Source organism: Saccharomyces eubayanus, chromosome II (genome assembly GCF_001298625.1).
Source record: "Saccharomyces eubayanus strain FM1318 chromosome II, whole genome shotgun sequence".
In the NCBI taxonomy this organism is placed as follows: Eukaryota; Fungi; Ascomycota; class Saccharomycetes; order Saccharomycetales; family Saccharomycetaceae; genus Saccharomyces; species Saccharomyces eubayanus.
In genome coordinates, this window is record NC_030977.1 from 989991 (window position 1) to 1010920 (window position 20930).

Here is a 20930-nt window from a genome sequence, read left to right on the forward strand (position 1 = left end):
GAAACTCTGTGGTGACACTACCTTCTGTGGGAGCCTTGCCTGACATTGATTGATATTACTCTGTTTGTTTACCTATGCTATACAATGCCGCTTTCTCTCACTAATATGGCATCTTATTCGTGATTGAATATCTTGTAAAGATGTTTGTTCTTTCGGCATTTCACACGAGCGCTAATCGGCCGGGTAAAAGCGCTTTATTTTTAGAATTATCACCCAAATTCCATAGTAGAAGCCTATAGTCATTCTGAATAGGCGTAATAACGGCAGCCCATAAATCTATATGGTGTCTCTTATCTAGTCAAAGAATTAATGCGTTATCCAGGCTATGTCCCCCGTGTTTTTTCTATTCATTCGAATTGCAGTGCCAGTAACCGCTGATTTTGCCGGTTAGCCAACGTCAATTAGTTTCCCGTTCGGGTAAATAGAGTAAGATCGAGATGTGAAAAACTGGCCTTCTTGGAGAATGTTAGCCCAGAAGCTTGAGAAGTTGAACCCTCATTGAGTAAGGCCTGGTTGTGTGTACTTGACGCTTCACTTTCTTTCGATTATCAAGTGCATCGTCTCAAATCCACAAAAGTACAACTCAACATCTTTATACCAGGGAGATTTTGATGAAAAAGTTATGTCAGCAGACTCTACCATTAATCAATCGGCTTCCTGTGTTAGGTGCGACAAATCAATTGCATCTAGCCAAGTGTACGAATTAGAAAACAAGAAATGGCATGACCGATGTTTTACCTGTTATAAATGCGATAAACAACTAAATGCAGACTCGGACTTTTTAGTTTTGGATACAGGCACTTTAATATGCTATGATTGTTCTGATAAATGTACAAGCTGTGGCAACAAAATTGACGATACGGCAATTATATTGCCCTCATCCAATGAACCCTATTGTGCAAATTGTTTTAAGTGCTGTAAATGTGACAAACATATAAAGAATCTAAAATACGCAAAGACCAAGCGAGGATTATGTTGTATGGATTGTCACGACAAGTTGATAAGAAAGAAAAACCTATTGTTGGGAAAGCAAACAAGAGATTCTTTTAGAGACAATATTCCAATAGCACTTCCGCAAAGGTCTGCAAACAGACCTTTATCACCGACGAGAGACAATGATAAACCGTCTATTAGTGCCAATGACTTTGTGGTTCATGAAAATACTACAGGCTCGAATGAGGGAAAACAAGTCACTCCACAAGTTTTAGTTTCACAGGAAACAGACGATACTTTCTCCTCCTCCAACGATAATGATAATGACGATAGTAATGACAAGCAAGAAAAGTCATCTCATGCAAGAACAATTTCAATAGACGATATACTGAATTCGACTTTGGAACATGACAGTAACAGTATTGAGGAACAGAGTTTGACGGATAATGAGGATTACATCAGCAGAATTGCGGGGAATGTGAGTTATAGATTATTGCAGCCTCACAAACCTAATAAGGATTCTATAATAGTCAAGGAACCCAAGACTCCAAATTCAAATTCCAACGCGAACAGATTTGTTTCAATTTATGATAAGGAGGAAGTTGATAGAGATGGCACAGATAATAAAGAGAATGATGTTGTAATCAGTACACCCAGGAATAGCAATGAGAAAATAACGAGTCCTTTGAATAGCCCCATGGCTGTGCAAGCGGAGGAAGACCTTGATCAGTTTCATGGGTTAGCATTGAGTTTACCGAATGTTTATAAAGAAAGCAACAGGTCATTTCAAAATACGCAAACTTCCAAACCTACGAACCAAGTTTCCTCGCTTGCGAGGTCGAGTACATTAGAAATAAAGCCATCCGCATCTTCATCGACACTGCGTGTATCTAATAGTGGAAATTTCAGCAGGCCTCAAACAACAGACAATTCACAGTCTCACAACAAGATAGCCCCCCCTGCAAACAAGAAACTATCAAGATCTTTTTCTTTAAAATCAAAAACTTTTGTTCACAACCTGAAAAGTAAAACGTCGGAAATATTGGATCCAAAGCATCCTCACAATACCACTCCAGTACAGGAATCAGACACACATTCGGGTTGGGGTGTCTCTTCTGCCCATACTACTAGTGCAAGAAAATCGAAAATAAAGAAAATCCCTGTGTCACGAGGTCAAAGTGATAGTACAGTATACAAATCAGTAGCACAAAATGAGAAACCTATTGCAGCAGATTCCAGCCATAAAAAGGCGCAAAGTAGTCTTGGTGGTATACCCAAAAAACAAGTTCCTAACGATTTAGTGGCTAACAGACGTATAAATGGCTCATACCCCAGCGCAAGTTCGGGGCATCATATAGCAATGTTTCGCACTCCACCTCTGGAATCAACACCGTTGTTCAATAGGCCATCGATATCTTCTGATTCCGCACATCACAGATCTTCTAGTTTACAGACGTCTCGATCTACGAACACGTTGTTGGAAGATGACTCCACAAACGTGGATGCTACCGATGAACAAACCACTAGTTTGGAAAGGGATTATTACGTGACCGAGTTAACTTTAAGAAAGTTGAAATCAGATGTGAGGGAGTTAGAAGGGACAAAAAAAAAATTATTACAAGATGTGGAAAGCTTAAAACAGATGAAAGAAAGACTGTCAAATGATGTTGTTTACTTAACAAGGGAAAAGGATAAGCAGTCAGTATCATCTAAGGAGTCCCTGGAACAAAAGTCAAACAATGGAACAACGATAATTGTAAAATCGCCAAGCGCAAATATAGACAGGAAGGGAAGCATATCCAATGCTAGCCCGAAACCACGATTCTGGAAACTCTTTTCCAGTGGTAGCAAAGACCACCAATCAGAAGAATTAGACCCTCAGCATTCACCAAATTCATCTTTCAGTGGAGGGACAAGCATTGCACAGAAAGAAATATCAACGCCCAGACTGATTCGAGCACATGACGGGTTACAATCACCAAGCAAACTATCACCGTCACCAAGCCCGAAGAAATCGGACATAGTATATGATGGATCGCATTTATATGGGTCAACATTGGTAGCCAGATGTGCATTTGAGAAATGTACCGTTCCAATGATCATCAAATGCTGCATAAAATACATCGAAGCAGACGATGTAGGACTAAATATGGAGGGTTTATACAGGAAATCCGGGTCGCAAACTCTAATTGAGGATATTGAGAAGGAATTTGCCCAGAATACTCCATTGCATACTGATAAGGTGAGTTCCAAATTGAATAATTTACTGCATCAAGACGTACACGCGGTGGCTAGCGTATTAAAACGGTACTTGAGAAAATTACCAGATCCTGTTCTACCYTTTTCCATATATGATTCTTTGGTAGATTTGGTAAGAAGTAATCAACTCGTCGAAAGACTACCATTGAGCAAGAATGGGCCCGCCGAATCTTCACAGAAATCGTCGATATATGACACAGTTGTTAGGAACCTAAACGAAATTCTGAAAAGTTTACCCCTGGAACATTATGAGGTGTTGAAGGTACTGGCAACACATATCAACAAAGTTCAAAGGTACAGCGAGTGGAACTTGATGAATTTACATAATTTGTCGTTGGTCTTTGCACCAAGTCTAATCCACGACCTTGACGGCGAAAAAGATATCGTTGATATGAAGGAGAGAAATTATATTGTGGAATTTATACTAGGAAACTATAGAGACATATTTACATTGGCATGATATAGATAAATTCATAAAAATTAAATAAACAAATAAACTGGAATTTAAACAAAAAAAAAGGGTACGTCATAGCTCAATGCATGTTTGTTAGTTCAGGATGCGAAAACGTGGCTACTTTCTTATTTCCAACCCTTAACAAGTGTTCAATAGTGGTGAAGTCCTTTCTTGGTAGATCTCTATACTTGCCAAACTCTTCATGAATATAATTCATGAAATTTATTTGATTTTCCTTTGGCTTCGTATGCGCCGTCCTTATAGAAACTCTGTAGAGATGTAAAACTTCTTTCTGCAACCCGCTCAGTCTCTTAGGCATGCTCTCGGTTCTAAGTTTCTTTCCGATCTTATGCTTTCAAGCTACTTGGGTTTTCTTCAAGACAACCTAGATGAATCCCTTTTTTTTTTTTGGTTATACCAAATTGACGCTAGCAGATTCTGTTAACGTTCGTTTTGGTTTGTCACGCGAAAACCACGGTAAAAAAAGGCAGGCCAAGGGAAGCGCTTGTTTCCTGCAGCACCTTAATAAGAATGAAAGGCTAAGGTTGATCTCCGGTTGCCTCGTATAGGTTGAGTGCTTTGTTCTTCCTTAATTTTCCGTGAACGAGTCGACCTGAAACCATTAGTTGACTGCTACTTCCCCAATGTGTCGGTAAGAGTCGGCAAAAAAAGGTAACCGTGTATAGCCGCCATTTGCCGAGCCCGGCAAGCCTGCCAGGGAGACAGCTGCATATTCCGCTGCAGTTTTGTGCGGCGGAGGTCTGACGTCTTCGGTAAGTGACGGTAATCGGTTAGTGGCAGTCTCTATCGGGGGATATTTTGATTTGATTTATTGTGTTGAGTAAAGTTTAAGATATAAACTCGGCTTCTTTGCACAACAATTTCGGCGATAGTTCATGGCTGATAATTGTTGTTCTCTATATTCGTTCTCGTAGTTGTTATAAATAGAATTAGCATAAATAAACAAACTGTAACTATACTGAGCAGCACTCTCAACTTGAGCCTCAATACAAGCTGAGCCGTATTTAGTAAAGTTTGGTGAAAAATAAGATAACAAAAACACACGCATCTCATTTAAGCATGGCACCTGTTACGATTGACACGTTTATGGACCAAGACGAGCCACATGTTGTTTTCAATCAATCAGCAACAATTCCTTTCGGTGAGTACATATTTAGAAGGCTATTTTCCATCGGTACGAAATCCGTTTTTGGCGTTCCTGGTGATTTCAACCTATCTTTATTAGAATACCTCTATGCCCCCTCCGTTGAAGAAGACGGTTTGAAATGGGTCGGTACCTGCAACGAATTAAATGCTGCCTATGCTGCTGACGGGTACTCCCGCTATTCTAATAAGATTGGCTGTTTAATCACCACGTATGGTGTAGGCGAATTAAGCGCCCTGAATGGTATAGCCGGTTCGTTTGCTGAAAACGTCAAAGTCTTACATATCGTCGGTGTAGCCAAGTCGACGGATTCGCGTTCCGATAATTTTAGGGAACGTAATCTGCATCATTTGGTCCCACGATTACATGATTCGAACTTCAAAGGGCCTAATCATAAAGTGTATCATGACATGGTTAAGGATAACGTTGCCTGTTCGGTAGCTTACTTGGAAGATATTGAAACTGCATGCGATCAAGTCGATGCTGTGATCCGTGACATCTATCGATATTCTAAACCTGGTTATGTTTTTGTCCCTGCAGATTTTCCGGATATGTCAGTAAGGCTTGATAATTTGATTAGTGTTCCACATATATCTCAACAAGATTGTATAACCATCCCATCAGAAACTCATTTGTTCAGCATCATCGACATGATTACTACTTGGATGTACTCCAGTAAAACACCTGCAATCCTTGGAGACGTGTTAACCGATAGATATGGAGTGAGTGATATCCTAAATAAGCTTATTTACGCCAGTAAAATCTGGAATTTTTCCACCGTTATGGGAAAATCCGTAATTGATGAGACAAACCCATCGTATATGGGGCAGTACAACGGTAAGGAAGGTTTGAAGCAGGTTTATGAACATTTCGAGTCCTGTGACTTGATCTTGCACTTTGGTGTTGACATTAATGAAATTAATAATGGACACTATTCTTTTACTTATAAACCCAATGCAAAAATCATTCAATTCCATCCCAACTATATTCGGTTTGTTGACACTAGATATGGCGAAGAACAGATATTTGAAGGCGTCAATTTTGCACCTGTATTACAGGAGCTATATCAACATATTGATGTTTCCAAACTTTCTTTGCAATATGACCCTAGTGTAATCCCATATACAAATGAAACTATGAAACTAGAAGACCCAACTAGTGATCAATCAACTGACATCACACAAGTCCACTTACAAAAAGTCATTCCTAAATTTTTAAACCCAGGTGATGTTGTTGTTTGTGAGACTGGTTCATTTCAATTTTCTGTTCGAGATTTTGCCTTTCCTACTCAGTTAAAATACATATCGCAGGGGTTTTTCCTTTCCATCGGTATGGCTTTACCTGCGGCGCTAGGTGTGGGGATTGCCATGCAAGACCATCCAAACGCACACATAAACGGCGGTAACATAAATGAGGGATATAAACCAAGACTGATATTGTTTGAAGGTGACGGCGCTGCACAAATGACAATTCAGGAGTTGAGTACTATTTTGAAATTCCACATTCCAATTGAAATTGTCATTTGGAACAATAATGGCTACACTATTGAAAGAGCTATCATGGGTCCTACCAGGTCTTATAACGACATTATGTCTTGGAAATGGACAAAACTATTTGAAGCCTTTGGAGACTTCGACGGAAAATACACTAACAACACGATTATTGAATCCACCTCCAAGTTAGCACTGAAATTGAAGGATTTAAAGAACTCAAGCGCAAGAGACCGGATAGAACTCCTAGAAGTCAAACTGGGCGTCTTAGACTTCCCAGAACAACTAAAGTGCATGGTTGAAGCGGCTGCACTTAAAAGAAACAAGAAATAAGAAGGTGCAGCTTCTAACAGCAAAACATCTCAGCTATGGATCATTCCGTTCATCCTATATAAAAAATTCATTATCCGATCATGTATACAAAAAATTGAAACACCTATATTAATCTTTACGTACTATTAGTATTAATTTCATTTCGTTTTTTTTATCCCGTCCTATTCCTGCGCTTTTTTCGTGGCGACGCAGGGGCGCGGCAAGGTGTTGTTTTTCCACGGCTTACAACTTTCCACTTGAAGAAGTATAAAAGGCCGCCGTATTTTTCCGTTTTTTTCCAATTCTTCGTGTGCACTTTCTTTCGCGTTTATGCAGAATTCTTTCTTTTTGGTTAAGTGCTTCAATTTGTTATATACTTGTAAATCGTTGAAGACAAATAGATATAGAATCTCCCTCATTCTATTTGAATTTTTACGAATCAGAAACAAAAATACCTACATCAGCAAAATGTCCGCTAACTTAGATAAGTCCTTAGACGAAATTATTGGCTCCAGTAGACCAGGAGGCAACAGAGCCCGTGTCGGTGGTACCCGTGGCAACGGCCCAAAAAGAGTCGGCAAGCAAGTCAACACCCAGCGCAGGAACATTCCAAACAGAAATGGTCCTATCAGAAAGAATGTGAGGCCTCCTCCAAACGCTGTCGCTAGAGTTGCCAAGCTTTTAGATACCTCTAGAGAGGTTAAGGTTAACGTCGAAGGTTTGCCAAGGGACATCAAGCAAGATGCTGTAAGAGTATGTTAATACATGAAATGCAAGAGCTATTTATTTAGTTGCTCGCATCGTCTCGTGTGGATACGAGAAGAGTCTTCGTGAGGAAGGACATGGCGCATGCTTTTAATCAAGAGCATTTCTTTTTCTGGTCAAGGAGAGAAAGAAAAAACCAAGAACTTTTCCGGTGGAAAAGAGAAAAAATATTGAAAGAGTACCATTTTGGTAAACAAGCTATCCTATTTCTCAATAGCCCAATATGAGCTGCAAGAATGGAAACGTCTGTTTGTGCGGAAAAGGGTGGTGTTCTTATTGGCTGGGTTTGCTCAAATCAATTTATCTATCTGTCAATCGATCAATCTATATTGTATCATAGATGGGTAAGTGTCCGTTGACCGTGATAGTTCGTTCGCATTAGTAATAAACCTCCATCGTTCAACACTAAAGTTTAGAAGGACCAATTAATTTTGTTTTCTTTCAAGAGGGAGTAACTTAAGTTATCGATGGCGAGATTTTTTTCTGAAGATACAAAAACTAATATGTGAAGCATTTCTTTTATCAATTATTAAGAAATTCGCATGTATTGCTTGCCTTTTTTGATGTGGTGGCATTGCATTGCGAACCGCTGCGAAACATTGATTTGAAGCACCTAATGAAACCGATTGAAGAACAGCCCCTGGGATGTGTATTTGTGTGTTTGAGCACCGGATCACGCAATGCTATGGTATTCTTAATATTTTTTGTCATTCTTGTGCGCCTTGATTATTTGTGTCATGTCCTTTTCCTTTGTTGAACTTATATCATTAGGATATGTGACTAACTTTTTTTTTTTTATAGGAATTTTTTGCATCCCAAGTCGGTGGCGTTCAAAGAGTACTACTGAGTTATAACGAAAGAGGCCAATCTACTGGTATGGCTAACATTACATTCAAAAATGGCGACTTGGCCAGAAGAGCAGTTGAAAGATTCAACGGTTCTCCAATTGATGGTGGTAGATCTAGATTAAGACTAAACCTAATTGTTGATCCAAACCAACGTCCATCCAGGAGTTTAGCTGACAGAATCAAGGCTATGCCCCAAAAGAGTGGAAATGCTCCAAGACCTGTTAAGAGGGGTCCAAACAGAAAGGCTGCTATGGTCAAAACTCAAAACAAGCAAAAGAGAGAAAGACCAGCCAAAAAGAGTCTAGAGGATTTGGATAAGGAAATGGCTGACTACTTTGAAAAGAAATGATCGGTTTTCATTGTTTTGTTAGTTTAGTTTAATATTTTTATTTTTCATCTCTGTTTTTAATATGTACTAGTCCCCCAAAATTTAAATCAATAAGAATGTATTTATAAGCTGATGGTGATTGATATATATATTATTTAAAATTCTACTATCGCATGGATTGTGATAGGATATATCTGTAGAGCCCTCTGAATATGATTTAGTTTTACTCGAAAACTTTTGTTGTATTTAAAAACGATTATTTACAATGCACAGGAATATATACAGAAAGATATAGATAGTTATACATCAATAAAAGAAGAAACAGAATAACAAAAAGTACTATTCGTTTCCTCTTCTATCTAGAAACCCTAATTTATCGCCTCTTTTCCTTGTTGCCGCACTAAGTCCACTACCTTCATATTTACTCTTTCTCACCAACCCGTGGTCCTCAGAGCCGTCAGCGTTGTTATTGGCTTGTTTGGGTAGGGGGAATCCCGGCTTCACCTGCGCCAAATTATCATAATAATCACGTTCCTTCAATTCCCCGTTCTTTCCCCGAGCTTGTGGTGTAAATTTGGCGTCTCTTCTGGTCTTCACTATGGTCTTGACTATGTAAATGGATGCAATACCTGCTGCAGAAATGTAAAGCAGGTTTTTACTGTTAAAAATGCATGGTTGTCGTCCTTTTCTCTTCACCGGCTTATGTGTAACACAGCTTAGCTATATTTTTAGGGATAAACAGCTGAAACAAAAACCAATGAAGAGTTTTTTTGGGAAGCAAGACAAAATAATCACTGTTAGTTTATCATTTGTGTATAAAATCCTGCGTTGTTAGAGTACATACCCTATATTTTGAAATGGATTTGACATTGTACGTCTCCCTTGGCTTTTAGAAATATATTATCGTAGTAATCATCTCTTTTGCTAAGTAATTTTTTTGGAAGGAATCAAGGCGTGCGGTGCTACTTGCGAAGGCAGGAAATTAAAGGTGATGTCCCCGGTAACGAGTACCTTTTTCCCAAAGGCTATACGCATGTGTGATGATCTAGCGAGAGAGGCTTGTGATATATATAGATGCGCCATGGACGTGCAGTCATTGACGCATGTCTATTGCAGCTGCTCGTAGGTAGCGCCGTAGTGCTAAAAGGAACAGCTACAAAAGATACATTGATTATTGCCCGCGTAGTAACACCCCTTGGCACCAACAACAATCTCAGCTGTATCGGAGATCACTTTATTAAGGAAGAAATTGATGAGGTTCTTGCGATGTATCATGTTATTATGCCCCACGGTCATGTGACCATTCTGAGTATTTCGCAGGCCGCGCGAACTATTCAGTACGGTCCGTGTAAAGTTACCAAGCAAAAAATCGTATCGATTTTCTCTTTTTCCAAATTTTCTTGGTATTTGAAATTTTTCATTTAAGAGATGGTATCTAGTCTCTCTACCTTTAACTATTATTTTAACCAATTTACAATCTTCTTATCACTGAAAGATCTTTAAGGAATAGTCCGCGCATTCATTACCGCTTAAACTGATTATTTCAAATTTAGAAAGTAATATCTATAACAACAGAAATGAAATACTTAGCTGCTTACTTATTATTGGTTCAAGGTGGTAACGCTGCCCCATCCGCCGCTGACATCAAATCCGTCGTCGAATCTGTCGGTGCTGAAGTCGATGAAGCCAGAATCAACGAATTGTTGTCCTCTTTGGAAGGTAAGGGTTCTTTGGAAGAAATCATCGCTGAAGGTCAAAAGAAGTTCGCTTCTGTCCCAGCTGGTGGTGCTTCTGCTGGTGCCGCTGCCGGTGCTTCCGGTGCCGCTGCCGGTGGTGATGCTGCTGAAGAAGAAAAGGAAGAAGAAGCTAAGGAAGAATCTGATGATGACATGGGTTTCGGTTTATTCGATTAAAGAATTTAATTATTAAGGATATTTTTCTTTTATTACCTTCATTCTTTTACCAAATTGAATATTAACTTTTGATTCCATTGTGATTTATAAAATAATTAGTTACTGTATACGAATCTATATAGACAATTAATTGAAAATAGTATTACTTCTTTAAATCGACCAAGATGTCTTTTATTTTCTGTATCTTTTCTGGGGAAGTGTCAAATGTCTTGATGGCCTCCTCCAGTAGTAGTTTCATCTCTTCCAATGCAGCCACTAGTTTCCCATTATAAGTGGCGAAATATTCGCTAACATCGTCATCGTCTGTGGTTTCCTTGATAGAGTTGACTAAAGAGTCTATCGAGCTTGCTTGGGTCACGATTTCGGACAGTGTGCTTTCGCCTACTTGGATGGCTTGGCATCTCAAAATCAAATCCCTTCTTAAATTACTATACTCATTGAGGATCTTGAGGTCATTTTCCGTCTCTGCTTCTAGTTCTCCTTCGGTGGCCACTTCCATCTGTGGTAGTTTTAACACGTCTTCAATTAATGTTGCAATCGACGTGCTTTGCGGCTCACTGCCGACTCTGCTTCTTAACTCACTTCCAAGGGAATACTTCGGTATATCGCCGATCAGATCCATTACCTGTTGTGTTTGTCTGATCCTCAATTCCGATTCGTTATCGTATATCTCTTTAGTGAGTACGTCTTGTTTGCCTCTACTTAAGGCATCCTTTCTTTTTTCGATTACTTCAGCCTTTAGCAGCCTAGTTACCTCATTCGGTATCTCACCTAAGAAATCGTCCATTAGGTAGTCATCACTGGACAAGAAGGCGGACAACTCTTCATCTATGAATCTCGATATGGTGTTATATGTATCAGTCATTGGACAGTTCTCTTCTTGTTTGTGTGTGGCCTCCGTCATCTTCTGCCAGAAGCCTTTCCTCGCATGAAGATTTACCTCTTTTGTTCAAGACGCGTTATTGCATTTGGTGGTATGTGCAAAGAAAGAGGCTACAAGTGCAGCGGCAAGATAAAATGAAAGAGAAAGTGAAAGTGAAAGTGACCTTGAGCCCCGAGGGCCCTTTACATTAACGGGTTAAAAAAATCTGTCTTCAATTTAGAACTATAAGGCTAAAACACTGATCTACTTATTGTATATGTTTTTTCTCTTCTCTTTTTTTTATGTTTAGGTGAGAAGTTTACTAAAAAAAAGTATCTAAGCATAATATATGTAGACAGCCGCCTCAGCAGCAAATTAAACCAAACATTGGCCTTCACAACGTTGAAAGAGAAATTCCTTCTTAAAAGCTTCGCGAAATAACCATTAAACAAAGTAGTATATATATCTTTTATAAAAACTTTCTTTGAAAAAAAAAATAGAAAAATTCGTTAATGTTATCATTATTAATTATTTTTTATAAATTCTCAGCTTCGTTCCCATTCTTCTTAAGGAGCGTTGGGCATTGTGTGTGCCTTGAAGGCCAGATACGAGTTGGATGGGCTCACCACGGAACAGTATAACGAGTACCAACCACAGCAACTACTCAAGATGCCGAAATAACCGCCGGCCATCTTGAGGTTGTTGTTATCGATAAAGGTGCCGATACACAGTAGCAGGAAGGTTATGTCCAAAAAGGTCAGCAGCAAGAACAACCCCCAAGTACTTTTCAAAGTGCACATCAGCATCAAAAAGGTGAACACGGTCCAGCCCGCAAGGAAGAACCCGATGACGTTGTTCAGCATCGCGGGATCCGTGTAGCCGCTTACCAGGTTGTCCGTGTCCGTTAGTCCGTAACCGTAGCAAATCCAGAACCCGCCGAAAGAACTGAACACTGTCATTGCGTACGTGTCTCCAATGACAAAACACAATAACCCGGCAAACAGTTCAATGGCACCACCAAAGAACAAAAACAGACTAAGCGCCCATTTGCCGTCGGTGACACCGCGGACGTTGGCATTGATCAAAGATAAAACCAAAGCGGACAGAGAGAAGGAGGCCAGACCGAGAGGAACTGGGTTGGCAAACTGATGAGGAGGCGCCTGTCTCGCGCAGCGCTCCTCTGAAACATCATCTCTGTCCAGGGCGTTCAAAAGGTCCCTACGTCTATACGTGGACGATCCCAGTGTGATGAAGTCCCTATCGGAGTAAATTTCTTGGATGTTGGGCAGGCCCTGCGAGACGCCTGCGATGGAGCCCTGCTGGGGCAGCGTTTCGATGTTCTCGATGGTGTTTACACCCTTTTCTAAATCTTGTGGTGAGGAAGCAATCGATGTCATTTTTTTTAGCTCTTGTTATGGAAGTGTATGAATGTAGCTATGTATGATGGAGTTCTTTACAAGACAAGACTAACTCGAAACTAAATACTCAAGACAAGCCGTCCGATGAGCAGCATCTAAATAGTCCGAAAAGTTGATTTATTTAAATATCATTCAAGAGTCACGGTTTTTTTTTTTCCCATCAAACTTAGGTCATCGTGAATAGCGTTAAAATTTTCAGATCCTGCCTGGGCTTTCTCCATTAGGCCCTGAACAGTTCCCCAAGAAAAAAAAAACAAAAAGACAACAGAAAAAGCATAGTACAAAAACGATGTTTCCATTCAGCGTTGCAGTAGACCATGTTCTGCCGCGTGCCAAGTTGGAGCAGCGCACACTACACTGTGAGAACCTTCCGAGCGGCCTGGTCTTTGCTGGACTAACGGCGGGACGGTCCGGTTTTTCGCTGGCGTCTTTTGTTCAGGACACAATGGGCGAGGGAGGTAAAAACCGGAGGACGCGCCTTCCGCGGTTGGAGTCGTCCAAGAGCCGGTGGTGCGGCAATGAGAGAGGGGAAGGGAAGGGACGGGAAGGGACGGGAAGGGAAGAAAGGGGAGGAGGGGCGGCGGCTAAATGGCTAGTGGCTGAGGAGAGCACGGGACTGTAATTTGTTTCTGTTATTGGGGAGCATGCGGCGGTGGTGTTGTTATACAAAAAGGGAGAATGTGCGAGAGCAGAGTTCTTTTTTCCCTGACGTAGTGCGCATGTCCGTCCGGCTCCGATAGTTATGGGCGGCTTGTTATAGTTACATAAGGGAAAGGGAATTTGATGAAAACCGTTCTGTGTCCTGTCCGTGGAAAGCGATCTTTGAGAACAGAACACACAATGGTGTGAAAGCGCTGGAACGGTATGCGTGCTGAGGGCTACACAGACGCACCTAAGAAAAAAAAAAGAACTCGTTTTGCTCACTCCCTTGGCTTCCTCATATTCTTAGATCTCCCTGCGCTGCCTTCCACGTATGGTTTTTGGTTTGGTCTCTCCAGGTATTGTAGTGCAGGAGGTTCTTGGTGGGAAAAAGAGGAAGCAGAAAAAATTTAAAATAAAAAAAAAATTTTCTTTTCTCTTGAAATTTGATTTTTTTTTGGCTTCTTCTTCTCTTTTATATATTCTTGATGTCTTAGAATATACACATATTTCTCTTGTATTTCGCAATTGCCCTTTTAGAGAATAGTAGTCAGACTCTCAGACCACTAACACAAACTACATTATAATTGCAAGATGGTTGCTTTCACTGTTGACCAAATGCGTTCTTTAATGGACAAAGTTACCAATGTGCGTAACATGTCCGTTATTGCTCACGTCGATCATGGTAAGTCCACTTTGACCGATTCCTTGGTCCAAAGAGCCGGTATCATTTCCGCTGCTAAGGCCGGTGAAGCTCGTTTCACCGATACCAGAAAGGATGAACAAGAAAGAGGTATCACTATCAARTCCACTGCCATCTCCTTATACTCTGAAATGTCCGACGAAGATGTCAAGGAAATCAAGCAAAAGACCGACGGTAACTCCTTCTTGATCAACTTGATCGATTCCCCAGGTCACGTCGATTTCTCCTCTGAAGTCACTGCCGCTTTGCGTGTCACCGATGGTGCTTTGGTTGTCGTCGACACCATCGAAGGTGTCTGTGTTCAAACCGAAACCGTTTTGAGACAAGCCTTGGGTGAAAGAATTAAGCCTGTTGTTGTTATCAACAAGGTTGACAGAGCTTTGTTGGAATTGCAAGTTTCCAAGGAAGATTTATACCAAACTTTTGCCAGAACTGTTGAATCCGTCAACGTCATCGTCTCCACCTACGCCGATGAAATTTTGGGTGACGTCCAAGTCTACCCAGCCAAGGGTACCGTTGCCTTCGGTTCCGGTTTGCACGGTTGGGCTTTCACCATCCGTCAATTCGCCACCAGATACGCCAAGAAGTTCGGTGTCGATCAATCCAAGATGATGGAAAGATTGTGGGGTGACTCTTTCTTCAACCCAAAGACCAAGAAGTGGACCAACAAGGACACTGATGCCGATGGTAAGCCATTGGAAAGAGCTTTCAACATGTTCATCTTGGACCCAATCTTCAGATTATTCACTGCCATCATGAACTTCAAGAAGGAAGAAATTCCAGTCTTGCTAGAAAAGTTGGAAATCATCTTGAAGGGTGACGAAAAGGACTTGGAAGGTAAGGCCTTATTGAAGGTTGTTATGAGAAAGTTCTTGCCAGCTGCTGACGCTTTGTTGGAAATGATCATCTTACACTTGCCATCTCCAGTCACTGCTCAAGCTTACAGAGCCGAACAATTATACGAAGGTCCAGCTGACGATGCCAGTTGTATTGCCATCAAGAACTGTGATCCAAAGGCTGACTTGATGTTGTACGTCTCCAAGATGGTGCCAACCTCTGATAAGGGTAGATTCTACGCTTTCGGTAGAGTTTTTGCCGGTACTGTTAAGTCCGGTCAAAAGGTCAGAATCCAAGGTCCAAACTACGTTCCAGGTAAGAAGGACGATTTGTTCATCAAGGCCATCCAAAGAGTTGTTTTGATGATGGGTAGATTCGTCGAACCAATCGATGACTGTCCAGCCGGTAACATTATCGGTTTAGTCGGTATCGATCAATTTTTGTTGAAGACCGGTACTTTGACCACCAACGAAACCTCTCACAACATGAAGGTCATGAAATTCTCCGTCTCTCCAGTTGTGCAAGTCGCTGTCGAAGTTAAGAACGCCAACGACTTGCCAAAATTGGTCGAAGGTTTGAAGAGATTGTCCAAGTCCGATCCATGTGTCTTGACTTACATGTCCGAATCCGGTGAACATATCGTTGCTGGTACCGGTGAATTACATTTGGAAATTTGTTTGCAAGATTTGGAACAAGACCACGCCGGTGTTCCATTGAAGATTTCTCCACCAGTCGTCGCTTACAGAGAAACTGTCGAAACCGAATCTTCCCAAACCGCTTTGTCCAAGTCTCCAAACAAGCATAACAGAATTTACTTGAAGGCTGAACCAATCGAAGAAGAAGTTTCTTTGGCTATCGAAAACGGTGTCATCAACCCAAGAGATGATTTCAAGGCCAGAGCTAGAGTCATGGCTGATGAATTCGGCTGGGACGTCACTGACGCCAGAAAGATCTGGTGTTTCGGTCCAGACGGTAACGGTCCAAATTTGGTTGTCGACCAAACTAAGGCTGTCCAATACTTGCACGAAATCAAGGATTCCGTTGTTGCTGCTTTCCAATGGGCTACCAAGGAAGGTCCAATTTTCGGTGAAGAAATGAGATCCGTCAGAGTTAACATCTTGGATGTCACCTTACATGCCGATGCCATCCACAGAGGTGGTGGTCAAATCATCCCAACCATGAGAAGAGCTACCTACGCCGGTTTCTTGTTGGCTGAACCAAAGATTCAAGAACCAGTTTTCTTGGTCGAAATTCAATGTCCAGAACAAGCTGTCGGTGGTATCTACTCCGTCTTAAACAAGAAGAGAGGTCAAGTCGTCTCTGAAGAACAAAGACCAGGTACTCCATTGTTTACCGTCAAGGCTTACTTGCCAGTCAACGAATCTTTCGGTTTCACTGGTGAATTGAGACAAGCCACTGGTGGTCAAGCTTTCCCACAAATGGTCTTCGACCATTGGGCCACTTTGGGTTCCGACCCATTGGACCCAACCTCCAAGGCTGGTGAAATTGTTCTTGCTGCTCGTAAGAGACACGGTATGAAGGAAGAAGTTCCAGGCTGGCAAGAATATTACGACAAATTGTAAGAAAATTAAACAATTTTTTAATTATTTAGTTTTTCTGTTTTGTCGTAATGTTTAAGGCATCCTTTTGCCTTTCTTTTGACTTTTTTGTAGTTTATTCCCACGTATACTTACTATCTATAGTGTTATTTTCATATTTAATCATATTTCCATATTAAATATTTGCCTCTTTGTATAATAGTTACTATTATGATTTTTCTCGCTGTTTGGCTAAGACGCGTAATCATTCTTTTTCTTTTTGCAATTAGTGAGATGCCCTTTAAAAATAAGCGTCAAATACAGCTTGATCAAAGACACTGATCTAATATCGAAGTCACACCCTGGCGCGGAAGAAGCATGGAGCTCCCATCAAACTTAAAGGATCTGTATGTTGAGTGGTTACAGGAGCTGGTCGATGGAGTAAGCCCTAAACAAGAACAGCTGAAAATAGCTTATGACAAAGCAAGGAGAAATCTCCAAGATACCGAAGGTACATTTTATAATCCCATGGATCTCAAGAAAGTGAAGGGGATTGGCAATACAATCATTAAGAGATTGGATTCCAAGTTGCGAGAATACTGTAAGGCACAGGGAATCCCTCCTCCGGAGCTGCAGGCCTCGACGAAAATGGCTACTACTAGACCATCTAAGAGAACTACAACAGTCTTACGCAGTATAGAAAATTTGAGCGAAAACAACAAGGATGAAGATAATGAAGAGGGGGGTGCTAAGAAGAAAAGAGTCAGAAAATACATACCCAAAAAGAGATCTGGAGGCTACGCTATTCTTCTTTCCCTGCTTGAGCTAAAGGCCATAAGTCGAGGTGTTAGTAAAGAGCAAATCGTCGAGCTTGCGGGAAAGTATAGCGAACACTGCATGACCCCTAACTTTTCTACAAAGGAATTTTATGGCGCTTGGTCATCCATCAGCTCTCTCAAAAAACATTCTTTAGTTCTCGAAGAAGGTAGGCCGAAAAAGTATTCACTCACAGAAGAAGGTATACAATTAACAAAGAGCTTAAAGATAGCAGATAGAATCTCGTTCCCAAAAGAAAGTTGTGAGACCGATGAGCATTCTGCAATTAGAAACGAAACCAGCGAATTCACGGCAAATTTGAGTGACCTCCGTGGTGAAAATAGTAAGGAAGAAGAGATCAATCACATGAATGACACCTCATCCATGTTAGACATTACTTTTCAAGATCTAAGCACGCCGCAAAGGCCACAGAAAGGTTTGCTTAAAAACCAAAGGCTGCGTACTCAATCCGATTTATCCCCTCATGTATCAAAAGAGGTCTTCGGTAACCAGCCAATTTCCAGCACTCTGTTGAAACGTAAAAATAAAAATGTCAGGAGAAGATATAATCAAGTGAGTTATGAGTTGTGGAATAACGGTGATTTTGAAATTTTCCCAATTATTGACCATAGAGAAATAAAATCGCAATCTGATCGTGAGTTCTTTTCAAGAGCGTTTGAACGAAAAGGGATGAAGTCGGAGATAAGGCAGCTGGCCTTAGGTGATATTATATGGGTTGCCAAGAATAAGAATACCGGATTGCAATGTGTGCTTGATACGATAGTTGAAAGGAAAAGGCTAGACGACTTAGCGCTAAGTATAAGGGATAACAGATTTATGGAACAAAAAAATAGGTTAGAAAAATCTGGTTGCAATCACAAGTATTACCTTATTGAAGAAACCATGAGTGGAAACATTGGGAACATGAATGAAGCACTGAAAACCGCTCTTTGGCTCATTTTAGTATACTACAAATTTTCCATGATAAGAACTTGCAATTCTGACGAAACTGTGGAAAAAATACATGCATTGCATACTGTCATATCTCATCACTATTCTCAAAAAGATCTCGTGGTGATATTTCCAAACGACCTAAACAGCCAAGATGATTATAAAAGAATTTTGTTACAATTTCGTGAAGAATTTGAAAGGAAGGGTAGCATTGAATGTTGCCACAATCTTGAATGCTTTCAAGAAATGATGGGGAAGGGAGATTTGAAGACTGTCGGTGAGTTGACTATTCATGTTTTGATGCTTGTTAAAGGCATATCTTTAGAGAAAGCGGTAGCCATTCAAGAAATATTTCCTACGCTGAATAAAATTCTGATGGCTTATAAAACATGCGCTTCGGAAGAAGAGGCAAGATTACTAATGTTCAATAACCTAGGAGATGCACCAGGCGCAAAGAAAATAACTAAAGGCCTTTCAGAAAAAATATACGACACCTTTGGTAAAATGTAATCAACCTGAAGTACCACCAGTCCCACTAGATATCATAGACATAAAGAGTAATAACATTCGTTGAAATATTTACATACGTAGGAAGACAAAACCTTGGATCTACCAAAGGCAGGAAACATCACGGCGCGTATCTACAAACCAGTTATTAAGAAACGACAAATAGGATGTTAGCCAATTACTCAATTAATGGTAAGTACGAAAAACATAATGCACGTCAATTCCGTCATCAAAGACCTTCCCAACCTCTTCTAATGACAAACCTTTGACTTCCGGATACCAAAAGTAGACAAAAAACCAAGCACAAACCGTGAAAAATGCAAAGATTAGCATAGTATGTTCATTACCAATTGCGTCAATAGCGCTCAGATATGTCATCGAAACTAGCGCGTTGGTCAGCCAATTTGTGCACGCTATACAAGAGGCACCAAAAGATCTCCTATTTAAGGGAAGGAACTCCACACAAGTCCATGGTACACTACCCATTGCGGAAGCATATGCCGCAACGTAAATTACGACCGAAGCCAATAGCAAATTAACTTTATCGTGATCGAAGCCAATACTGCAAAGAAGTAACCCAACAGTCATGATCCAGATAGTCCTCAATAAAATAGCTCTTCTGCCCAAGGAGTCCATAGTGTACATTGCAAAAAAGGTGAATATGAAGTTAGTCGAAGCAATTAGAATTGCAGGTAATAGAGGGTTTTTCATATTAAATCTAGAAAATATTATTGCCGCGTAATACATGAAAGCGTTGAAACCAGTGGCCTGTTGGAAAAACATCAATACACAACCTACAACCAGGGCTCTTATTGTGCGTGGTTCCATCCTATGTTTTTTTTTTTTAGCAGGTGTTGTAGCACCGTTTGAAATTGGACTTCGTAATGCTGTTAAAAACGCTGATGAGGAAGAAATTGCGTTACTGTTTCTATCAGTAGCCGAGGAAACTCTCTTGACATTGGGCGGGCTAATAGTTTCTGATGTTGACGTATTCATGTACCGAACAAGTGATTGGGCTTGCGCAAGTAAGGGCTCACCCGCATCTTCATATATTCGTAGCTTATCCAGTTCAATAATCAATTGCTTGATCTTGCTATTAAGATGATGTGTAGATGCAGTCGGATATAACATTTTCAAAGAGTCCCTAGCATAGAGAAAATCACCCTTAGAGATGGACCACCGAGGTGATTCAGGAATAAAATCCAATATGGAAATAAACAAAATGGCAGGAATGGCGGAAAATGCGAACAAATATCTCCATGAATGATCCATGTCTTTGATGAGAAAGGCGATTATGTAAGATATCAGCTGGCCTCCAGTGATGGCAATAATGTTCAAAGTCAACATAAAACCTCTAATTTTGGAAGGTGAAATTTCACTTAAGAATAAAGGGACGCATTGCGCAGACACCCCAACAGCGATACCAACGAGCAGCCTACCACAAATAAGGAACGATAATGTTCTTGCAGCAGCCATCCCAATTGCAGCCAAGATGAAGATCGAACAACAAATCGCGAGTGTGATTCTTCTTCCATACTTGTCTGCTAAGGGAAACGCCAGCATGGAACCGAAAAATGATCCGACACTTGTACTGGAGGCTATTAACTCTTTTTGAACGTCGGTTAAGACCGTCAAAGAAAGATCTTGCGGCTTTAAAGACAGGAGAACCCCTGATATAACGCCTGTATCATAGCCGAACAGTAACCCACCAACAGTAGCACCAACGAAGATTAAAGATGTCTTAAACGTTATAGCATATGGGAGTTGCTCGATGTCATTAGCTGTATTGGACGTTACTTGGGAGAAGATGGAATACAGATCAGAATAGACGTCTTCACTTTCACCTGTAGACATATTTTTATCAAGTGTTCTACTTGTTGTCGCTTGCCCTTGCGTTTTTGTTTTCTATCTATTATAACTCTGATTGACCATGAACCGTGTGCAAATATTCTAGCTGCAAATATATGGTCTTTCAAGGGTCGAGAAGGGACTCTTTGCACACTAGGTACATCGTACACATTACGATGGTGCCCGTCTTAACTGCTGGCTCAATCAATAGTCGCTGCTACTACCAAAGGTGAGCCCGATGTTCGGATGTTACGACGGTATTGGTACCGGGCAAAAAAAAGGAGAAGGCATTTACATAGCCATGAACCAGCTGTACTTGAAGAAAGAAATAAGAGAAAGATCCG

The 20930-nt window shown here is 40.7% G+C and overlaps 9 protein-coding genes across 9 annotated transcripts; 5 read left to right on the forward strand and 4 right to left on the reverse strand.

The window, feature by feature from the left end:
- Window positions 1–622: 622 nt before the first annotated feature.
- On the forward strand, window positions 623–3652 carry RGA2 (GTPase-activating protein RGA2; the record flags this gene model as incomplete). The annotated part of the gene is made up of 1 exon (XM_018363786.1): window positions 623–3652. One exon carries the CDS (start codon window positions 623–625, stop codon window positions 3650–3652), a length of 3030 nt encoding a protein of 1009 aa, XP_018223915.1.
- A 73-nt stretch (window positions 3653–3725) lies between these two features.
- Window positions 3726–3965, reverse strand: SDH6 (Sdh6p; the record flags this gene model as incomplete). The annotated part of the gene is made up of 1 exon (XM_018363787.1): window positions 3726–3965. The coding sequence occupies one exon, from the start codon at window positions 3963–3965 to the stop codon at window positions 3726–3728; it is 240 nt and encodes a 79-aa protein (XP_018223916.1).
- Window positions 3966–4726: 761 nt separating this feature from the next.
- Window positions 4727–6634, forward strand: ARO10 (phenylpyruvate decarboxylase ARO10; the record flags this gene model as incomplete). The annotated part of the gene is made up of 1 exon (XM_018363788.1): window positions 4727–6634. One exon carries the CDS (start codon window positions 4727–4729, stop codon window positions 6632–6634), a length of 1908 nt encoding a protein of 635 aa, XP_018223917.1.
- Window positions 6635–10131: 3497 nt separating this feature from the next.
- RPP2B (ribosomal protein P2) lies at window positions 10132–10467 on the forward strand (the record flags this gene model as incomplete). Its single annotated transcript, XM_018363789.1, has 1 exon — window positions 10132–10467. The coding sequence occupies one exon, from the start codon at window positions 10132–10134 to the stop codon at window positions 10465–10467; it is 336 nt and encodes a 111-aa protein (XP_018223918.1).
- A 142-nt stretch (window positions 10468–10609) lies between these two features.
- On the reverse strand, window positions 10610–11371 carry NKP1 (Nkp1p; the record flags this gene model as incomplete). Its single annotated transcript, XM_018363790.1, has 1 exon — window positions 10610–11371. One exon carries the CDS (start codon window positions 11369–11371, stop codon window positions 10610–10612), a length of 762 nt encoding a protein of 253 aa, XP_018223919.1.
- Window positions 11372–11895: 524 nt separating this feature from the next.
- ATO3 (putative ammonium permease ATO3) lies at window positions 11896–12726 on the reverse strand (the record flags this gene model as incomplete). Its single annotated transcript, XM_018363791.1, has 1 exon — window positions 11896–12726. The coding sequence occupies one exon, from the start codon at window positions 12724–12726 to the stop codon at window positions 11896–11898; it is 831 nt and encodes a 276-aa protein (XP_018223920.1).
- A 1254-nt stretch (window positions 12727–13980) lies between these two features.
- On the forward strand, window positions 13981–16509 carry EFT2 (elongation factor 2; the record flags this gene model as incomplete). Its single annotated transcript, XM_018363792.1, has 1 exon — window positions 13981–16509. One exon carries the CDS (start codon window positions 13981–13983, stop codon window positions 16507–16509), a length of 2529 nt encoding a protein of 842 aa, XP_018223921.1.
- Window positions 16510–16842: 333 nt separating this feature from the next.
- MUS81 (Mus81p) lies at window positions 16843–18741 on the forward strand (the record flags this gene model as incomplete). Its single annotated transcript, XM_018363793.1, has 1 exon — window positions 16843–18741. The coding sequence occupies one exon, from the start codon at window positions 16843–16845 to the stop codon at window positions 18739–18741; it is 1899 nt and encodes a 632-aa protein (XP_018223922.1).
- Window positions 18742–18924: 183 nt separating this feature from the next.
- Window positions 18925–20592, reverse strand: CIN10 (Cin10p; the record flags this gene model as incomplete). The annotated part of the gene is made up of 1 exon (XM_018363794.1): window positions 18925–20592. The coding sequence occupies one exon, from the start codon at window positions 20590–20592 to the stop codon at window positions 18925–18927; it is 1668 nt and encodes a 555-aa protein (XP_018223923.1).
- Between the last annotated feature and the right edge of the window lie 338 nt (window positions 20593–20930).